The following is a 9099-nucleotide window of genomic DNA, read 5'->3' on the forward strand; positions in this document are numbered from 1 at the left end:
TCACTTTCCGATCGAGACAGCACACGCATTTTGAGTATAAAGCAAATTGAAACCTCGGTTTGCCACGTCTCCCGTATCGTCACCATTGGTCACATAGAACAGATTAAATGGCGTTGTTTCACCTAAGATACGGAAAAGACAGTTAATAGTTAATCTCGTGTGGTAATGGTGCGTAACCTACTTGTAATAGTATTTAAACCTAAGCCACAGAATCGATCACTGGCGATACCCATTGGGTTAGGAATTACTAAGAAATCAGTAGTACATGCCGCTCCTTGTTCTCCGACTGCTCCTGTTCCAAGCATAGCAGGAGCCACGGCTGTAGCGTCTCCAGTCATGGTAAAAGCGTATGGATCCCCAGATGGCTGATAGAACAAAAAATAGGAAACAATATTTTGACCTAGTATAATTTTCAAAAAAATCTAATATCCTACCAAGCTGTATGTGATCGAACATTGTCCTGGAGCAGGATCAATGCAAATGCCATATTGTGAATTCGCCAATTGGCGAGTACCGGTTAAACCTAAATTATTTAAAGCGGGATTCGCTCCGGAGCCGTAGTTCAAACTGGATACTTCACCCGAAGCTCCCATATAGTATTGCAAACAACCGGTTGGCGCTTGATATTGGCTGGTACAGGAGATCATACTGATCTGCAGGTTCCAAAGTCGATTATACGATATAGCGCTCGTCGTCGAAATGGTAAGTATAACTGAGGCACCGTTTATCGAAACGTACACGTGCTGACCGTTGTTGTCTCCACAGATCACCGGAACGTACGATGTACCGCCTGATATCTGCAGATTGTCCACCGAACAGATTCCATTGCCGTCCGGTTGCGATAGAGAAAACGTCGTAAAATCTATCCTCAGTTGGCAAATAGTGGTATCCGGCGGTACTATCGTTATCAAGCAACTAGGGGAAAAGAAAGTAACTATTATTTAGTATATCAAGAGATAATGTCTTAACAAAAAGAAATCCATTTCTCTCCGTTTATTTATGATTTGAAATGATTATGATTTAAATTAATTTTTTATTTTTTATCTATTTGTTTTTTTTTTCTTAGATTAGTAATTCATTATTGTAATAATAAACATTTTTATTACATTAATGGTTCTATGGTTAAATATTGAATATCGACAAAGGTCCCAATAATAATTTGACTTCATCATAAAAATGGAGTTTTTCGATTTGATCTACACATCGTATCATATTTTGAATACTTTCATATAAACCGCGATAAGCGCCAATTGCATGGAGCATATTGGAAATCCGAAGTAGTCGAAGAAATCCGAAGTAAATCTGGGAAACACGGCGGCGTTAGCTAGTAGTTAGCCTGTAGTTCGTGGTGCAAAAGATTTGTAATTTTATCATATCTAAGAACATGGCCTCCAACAGGTGGAGGTCATCTCATGAAACAAAATCACTAATCGATCAAGTTTTCATTGATTCAGACGTCACCAATGTCGAAACCTATCGGATAGCTAACATTGATTTGAACTCGCTAATCGGTACCGGTGCCTACTACGATACAATCTAGCACAGCTGAAATAAGCCGTAATCACCAATAAAATTTGACTCAGAACATTCGGCATGGACTCTGATAACGTCAGGGCATGGAATGGAAGCTCCTTATATGGAACTACAGATCGTCGCATTTTGTGAAAGATCCATGGCGGAAAGCAACAATTGTACTAGAGTGGTGTAGTCTCCAATTAGCTGGGAACGTGCTTTGTAGCAAGATAATATGGTTGACTGCAAGGTGACTAACGAGAAGATGGATCTGTTGAAGGTAAAAAACATTCAATTACTGCCTCATTGGTATGCACTTGCTCATAAAAAGCTAGACCTGGCGAAGGGAGAGAAGAGTTCTTCGCTCAGCTCGAGATCAGATGCGAAAGCTGTTCGCCACGGGACATCAATATCGTTATCGAGGATATGAATGCCTAGGTTGAGGTTAGTAGGAAAGCGGTGTATAGACCATTGATAGTGCCCACTATTCTGTGGAACAACACGAAGGACAACCAACGGTGCATCAACTTCACAGTTTCCAAAGCCTGGAAATAAGAAGCACTTTTTTTCCCCGCAAACATGCCCACAAGGGATCAAGCAGGTTATCTGACCTACGAACAGCAAACCGAGTTGACCATGTTTTCATCGGGTTCTCTAAAAGTTCTAAGATTCATCAGCATAGATTCCTTACCGGGCGTGAATATTGATTCAAATAATTACTTAGTATCAGTACATGTGCGCTCAAACCTATTAATTGACTAATCCGCACACCGTTGAGAACTACGTACGGCGCCTACTAGATGAGGATCTACTTTTCTCAATGGAGTTAGGTACATCAACCCTCGAAGACAGATGGCATAGCTCTGCCGTGAGAAAGGCCGCAACGTTAGGTGAAGAAATGCCGAGTGCACGAAATAAATTGTTTGGCGAGAAATGATGACAAGCGATGGAGAGAAAAACAGAATTGGGAAAAACCACCTGAGCATTGCTTCAAGGGAGAATGTGACTAAGTATCGACGAGCGAGGGACGAGTTGACTACGATCCTGGGGAAGAAAAGCATCGTAAGGAGGACTGAGATCACGAAGGATTAGAACAACTATTTTGAGCTAACACTCAAGTTCTATGAAAAGGTGAATCAAAGTTGTAAAAGCTGCACCTGCACACCAAATAGGTCAACCTCGTGTTTTTGTCTGTCTTAACCTTCAATGAGGTCAGGCATATGATTACATTTTTATAGCGGTGATTTTTTTAATTGACGTAGGTGATGGTAAAAGATGGAAATGAAACAAAGATATTGATGGTGTTCCAAACAGAACGCGAACGAGGCGTAAAGGGGAAAGAGCGGGAAATTAGATAAGGTAGGGCAATTGAAGCAACACTAAAAAAGTTGTGTACCGCTTCTTTCTGTCCAAACTGGGGGTCCATGGATCGAACCAAGATGTAATCGGAGCATTACGAGTGAATTTGAACCCACTACTCCTTCCCAGGCCCCGTGGCTCACCGGTAGTGATGATCCTTTGAGCTACAGCGGAAATGGACAAAAAGGGAGACTCCACAACCCCCTGCAGACCATAGCCTGACATATGTAGAGACAAGGATGATCACAACAAGTTTGAAACGAGCGTCAGGTCGCCGACAAATGGAAGCAGTCCTTCGATGAACATTTCAATGGTTATTCCCGATAAAACTTCATAAGGGATTACTACAGCACTTCATCGGATAATTTCTTGGGTTTGGAAGGAAGAGACGCTAGCGGCGAAATAGACAGAAAGAAACGCATGTTCTATCTGCAAAAAGGGCCCTTGGCTTGATTGCTGTAATTACTCGATCAACGCCGCCTGCAATGTGTTCTCCCATATCATGTAACTAACTTGAGAATTCCTATGACAATATCACTCGAGCTTATATGAAGGCTCACGCTACCACGGATTAGGCTTTGAAGGGGGTATCGAAGCGAGAGACACGATTTTCCACTGCTTCACGGGCTGTGACTATTGACTGCGGTAAATTAAAAGTGTTTGAGAACCACTAGAAGTTGTTCATATATTTGGGATCGCTTGTCACCGCCGACAACAACACAATTAAGGAGATTCAACGACACATTCGAGCTGGAAATAGGGTCTTCATAGCAAGCTATTTTGATCAAGGAGCATGCGCCACCGCATGAAGCTGTAAATGTACAAAACGCTAGTTACACCGGTAGTCGAGGTAGGGTGGGGTACCTATTTTAAATAGTCCAAGCGGATCATTGTTTGTTTTAGCTTAATATAAGGTTGAGTCCGAATAACCCGAGCACCAATACGTCAGTACTACAACAGTTTACTGGAATTGGGTACTGAAATGACTATGCATCACATCACAAAACGGGCAAGCGTATGAGAGTAAGTCAACTTCAATAAGACAAATAAGAATATACAAACTACTGCATCAATACATAAATAATATAATCTACATAATTGATTTGAAACTTAAACTTAAACAATAATTGTTTATTTTGCGCCAGGAGAGAATGTGGCATCCTGTTATTTATACTATACTAGCTGACCCGACAAACTTCGTATTGCCACAAATTAACCTGTGTTGTACATAAATCATGAATCTCGGATGATGAAAAAAATTTGAAAGCCTCCCAGTGGGCGGCGCTTCCGACGGCAGGTCACCGGCAACACTCGCGACCGTCTCGTCCTGAATGATCTAGTGTTACTATAGATAGTTTTTGTGGTCTTGTATTGACTAATGTTTTATGGAAGAGTCTCGAATTTCTCGTTCGATTAGTTTTTGAGTTTCGCAAAAATTTCTGTTTTATTTGTATGAGAGTCCATATCCCCCTACCACAGGAGTGAGAGGTCTCTAACTATCGTAAAATGAATTCAAGACTCCAAAATCTCCCACATGCCAAATTTGGTTCCATTTGCTTGATTAGTTCTCAAGTTATAAGGAAATTTGAATTTCATTTGTATGGGAGCTCCCCTCTTAAAAGGGGAAGGGGTCGTAATTCACCATAGAAAAAATTTCTGCCATCTAAAACTCCCACATGCCAAATTTGGTTCCATTTGATTGATTAGTTCTCGAGATAAGAGGAAATTTGCATTTCATTTGTATGGAAGCCCACCCTCTTAAAGGGGAGATGGGCCATAAGTCGCTTTCTAAAGAAGAGAGGGGTCTCAATTCACCATAGCAAAAAATCTTGTGTCCAAAACCACTTACATGTCAAATTTGGTTCCATTTGCTTGATTAGTTCTTGAGTTATGAGGAAATTTGTTTTTCATTTGTATAGGAGCCCCCCCCCTCTTAAAGTGGGGAAATCCATAGAAAATATACCATTGAAAATATTCTTGCCTACAAAAACACCCACATGATAAATTTGGTTCCATTTGCTTGATTAGTTCTCGAGTTATGAGGAAATTTGTATTTCGTTTGTATAGGAGCCCCCCCTCTTAAAGTTGGAAGGGGTCCTAATTCACCATAGAAAATATTCTTGCCCTCGAAAACTTTCACATGCCAAATTTGGTTTCATTTGCTTGATTAGCTCTCGAGTTATGAGCAAATTTGTATTTCATTTGTATAGGAGCCCCCCTCCTAAAGTGAGTAGGGGTCCCAGTTCATCATAGAAAAAATTTTTGTCTCCAAAAACACCCACGTGTCAAATTTGATTCCATTTGCTTGATTAGTTCTCGAGTTATGAGGAAATTTGTATTTCGTTTGTATAGGAGCCCCCCCTCTTAAAGTGGGGACGGTTTCTAATTCACCATAGAAAATATTCATGCCCTAGAAAACTTTCACATGCCAAATTTGGTTCCATTTGTTTGATTAATTCTCGAGTTATGAGGAAATTTGCATTTCAATTGTATAGGAGCCCCCCTTCCTAAAGTGGGGAAGGGTCCTAGTTCATCATAGAAAAAATTTTTGTCTCCAAAAACACCCACATGTCAAATTTGGTTCCATTTGCTTGATTAGTTCCCGAGTTATGAGGAAAATTGTGTTTCTTTGGTACAGGAGCCCCCCCTCTTAAAGTAAGGAGGGGTCCTAATTTACTTTAGAAAATATTCTTGCCCTCGAAAACCTTCACATGCCAAATTTGGTTCCATTTGCTTGATTAGTTCTCGAGTTATGAGGAAATTTGTATGGAAGCCCCCCCCTTTTAAAGAGGAGAGGCGTTATAATTCCCCTTATAAAGAGGGGAGGGGTCTCAATTTACTATAGAATAAATTCTTGTCACCAGAAACACCCACATGCCAAATTTTGTTCTATTTGCTTGATTAGTTGTCGAGTTATGCAGAAATTTGTGTTTCATTTGTATGGGAGCCCCCCCTCTTAGTGGGGGGAGGGGTTACTAACCATCACTAAAACCTTTCCTGGTCCCAAAAAACCTCTACATGCATATTTTCATGCCGATTGGTTCAGTAGTTTTCGATTCTATAAGGAACATACGGACAGACAGACAGACAGACAGACAGACAGACAGACAGAAATCCTTCTTTATAGGTATAGATTGTAAGGTTTCGCCTGGAGTGTGTAAAGCTGTAAAGGTATGTTCGACATGATACTGGTCGGTTGACAGAGTATGGTCGAGTGTGCAGGGGATGCCCGCGAAAAGGCAGTTAAGTGAGTGGCTAGCAGTGGATGTTTGGTCAGATGTCACAGGTAGATGATATGATCCAATGAAACAACGCGCACCATAGCGATTACATTGCATCCATTATAAAAACTTTCCACAATCACCATTATAAATTCTTATTTAAAAAGTGGCTGCGATGCATTTGGATCTGAATTCGATTCGGTAATATATTTATCTCAGTAAGTAAAACATAAACGAATCCCGCGTGAATCCACTGTATGGGCAGATAATATTGCATCCGTCTTGTTAGATAAGGATGAGGTTTCTCGCAAAATCAAGATAACGATATCAAGGTGGCCGTTCTAATTCGTTTACAAATCGTTACATCAAAAACTTTCTTGCTCCGCTAATTTACCGTTTCGCAACAAAAATCATGCAAGCACCCGGCCACCACGACCGACCTAGGCCCTCTGGTGTCCCGTGACCGCCCTTGACTCTGGTGTCAAATATTATTGTAAATTAAAATAAAAACTACCATTCAAAACTACTGGCTCGAATTTGAAACTGGAACTGCATAATTGACTTCGGAAAATTGTTGTTGTCAAAGTTTTTGCAACGAACGAGACACGAAAGCAAGCGGTGCTAATCCCTTTGCAATAAAATCCTGAACCTGAACACTCAGTTCTGTTAACGAAAACTGAGAATAATAGTTTGCTTCATGAATGATTAGAATTAAATTAAGAATATTGACAATTACGAAAAAAATTCAAATTCTTGGCGGTGTTAATGAAGACTTAGATACTCACACTTTGCTAACTGGCTCACAACACCTGACAGCAAAAACCAGGAACAGTGAAACCAATAAAGTATTTCTTGAAGCAATTGGTCCCTAAGTTGATTTCCTCTCACTAACGCAAATATGTAAAGATATAGCGCCCTACATGCTTACTTTGTTAAGCCGTCCTGAATTTTACAAACTTGTCCCAAATTATCATTGTCACATATAAGCTTGCGACCATGAGGTTACATGACGTAAGCGCTCACATGTCTACTACAATATGGTATGTGAAAATTCAATGCTTGAGTTTTAAAAATACTGTTATCAGTGCTCAAAGTAGCGAGGTGGCGATTCTTTCCAGCAGCTGAAAAAATGCAAGTTTGCTGACAACAATTGTTAACGAGAAATGAGTTGTCGTTGATTCTGTAAATTTTAAAAGCAGTTTTTTTGGTTTAAAACAAAAATTCGGTTCATGAAAGTATATTCACTGTGTCCAGATCGGCAAGGAGAATGCAGTGAATACATTTCTAAAAACACAACCCCTGTTTTGAGGTCAAAAACTGCTTCCGAAATTGAGCTTTCCGACGAAAAGTTAATGACTGCTCATTTCCCCTTAATTCATTTCCAGTCGAAAACACAGTAGATTGTGTTTGTATGAATTACATCTATGGATTCTGAAAATATGAACAAAATACTGCATTTTAGGGTAATTTATTATCAACTGATTAAAATAGGCGACCCCGTTCCTTACCCTAGTTGAAATGTCTTTTATTACTGCCAATTAATAAAAAGCAATATAAACAACTAAAGTCCCTTCTGTTGGATGCCTCCAACATTTTATACTCCATGTTATACTCCATGTTGCTGCATATTAACTTTTAATCTGCATAGCTGTTATGGCATATTGGCAACCAAAATTCTAATTTAATTCTTCTTGTTGGTAATCAGCTGCCAATAAGCATTGTCCAAAAGCACTATAATAGGGTTCGCAGTCAAGTAGCAGTATATTTTGCCAAAGTAGTTTTTAAGTACCATTTAATGCAATGCAAACATCAATCCGCTGCAATACACAATATTTACGGAGAAATGGAACCCAACGTGGACAATATTTTCATTAAAGAACCATCTAATAAAAATGATATTTCGATGATTTTCTTCTCATGAAAATTTTCGAAGTACTATGAACAATTTTTTAATTGATATTTTTCAAGAATATCAAATCTTATCTTATTTGATTATGATTTTTATGGATATCTCTAATACAATAGACACCAAAAGTGTCCAACTTGTACTTACCTTCCTCCTCCATTGTACGGCAAAGGGTATCCGCTATTCTGAAAGTAGGTTACATTTTGCGTAGACGAACCGCCACATGTTTGGATGTCTAGCAAACAGAACATTGATTATGCATTGATTTATAGCTGGGAACAGAACAGGACGTAACCAACAAACACTTACAAATACAACACACTGCCTGAGTCGTGTAGGAACTACAATTTCCGGCCGCTAATCCTCCATTGGCAGCGCATTCTCCTCGAATTTGACACGTTCCTGTAAGCCCGTTCATTCCGACACAAGCCACATTTGCAATTCGTCCAACAGAGTACAGAGGAAAAACTGAAATACACTCGTATACTGTTAGCGTCTTTACTGAAAATTAATATTTCTTATGCACACCCTACCTCTGCCTTGACGATTACTGGAAAGTGTATAATTTGATTCTACTGTTGAATTCGCTTCCAAATTTTTATAGAATGCAAAACAGGTGACAGTTTGAAACGTTGCTACCGTTAATAGTATCACACCTAAGATCCGCATTATACTTTATTTATGTATATCTTGTAAACTAAAACGGCCACATCAAACTATTTCACTACGCTAGTAGAAGAATACCAATGACTTACTGATTCGAATTTCAAAAGGTTCGATGCCCCAAGCTCCCAAATCACTTTAAAATAGAAGACTTGCTAATTAATTGATAGCGTCAGTGTCTTACTGTAACCGTTGGCTACAGTTCTAGCCGGTTTTATCTTTTTTTAACGATTTGCGTCTCCTAACAACATACAGGTCATTTATGCATTTAGTAGTTTAGTAGTAGAGAAAACATCGATATGGAATAGCACGTAAATTTTCATAATTAGATAGCAGCCAAAAGGGAGAAACATCTTCAACAGTAATGTTTCACATGAGATGGCCAAAAATCTGAAAATCAGGGTCTTTAGTGATTACGTCGATCAAACGAGGCAACCC

At 39.4% G+C, this 9099-nt stretch overlaps 1 protein-coding gene across 1 annotated transcript; it reads right to left on the minus strand.

Annotated features, from left to right (window-relative positions):
- Positions 1 to 8667, minus strand: LOC128736348 (uncharacterized). Its single transcript, XM_053830825.1, has 6 exons — positions 8532 to 8667; positions 8308 to 8466; positions 8146 to 8233; positions 435 to 915; positions 182 to 365; positions 1 to 122 (listed from the first exon to the last, which is right to left on the minus strand). Exons 1-6 carry the CDS (start codon positions 8665 to 8667, stop codon positions 1 to 3), a joined length of 1170 nt encoding a protein of 389 aa, XP_053686800.1.
- Positions 8668 to 9099: the final 432 nt, after the last annotated feature.

Source organism: Sabethes cyaneus, chromosome 2, assembly GCF_943734655.1.
Source record: "Sabethes cyaneus chromosome 2, idSabCyanKW18_F2, whole genome shotgun sequence".
Taxonomy (NCBI): Eukaryota; Metazoa; Arthropoda; class Insecta; order Diptera; family Culicidae; genus Sabethes; species Sabethes cyaneus.

What these genes read in the sequence shown, in the direction of transcription:
- LOC128736348 (XM_053830825.1), bottom strand. Translation starts at nt 8,667, where the DNA reads ATGCGGATCTTAGGTGTGATACTATTAACGGTAGCAACGTTTCAAACT. An exon ending in TCAGGCAGTGTGTTGTATTT is followed by an intron (nt 8,234 to 8,307) that starts GTAAGTGTTTGT and finishes TCTGTTTGCTAG; the next exon opens with ACATCCAAACATGTGGCGGT. An exon ending in AGGTTTAAATACTATTACAA is followed by an intron (nt 123 to 181) that starts GTAGGTTACGCA and finishes TCCGTATCTTAG; the next exon opens with GTGAAACAACGCCATTTAAT.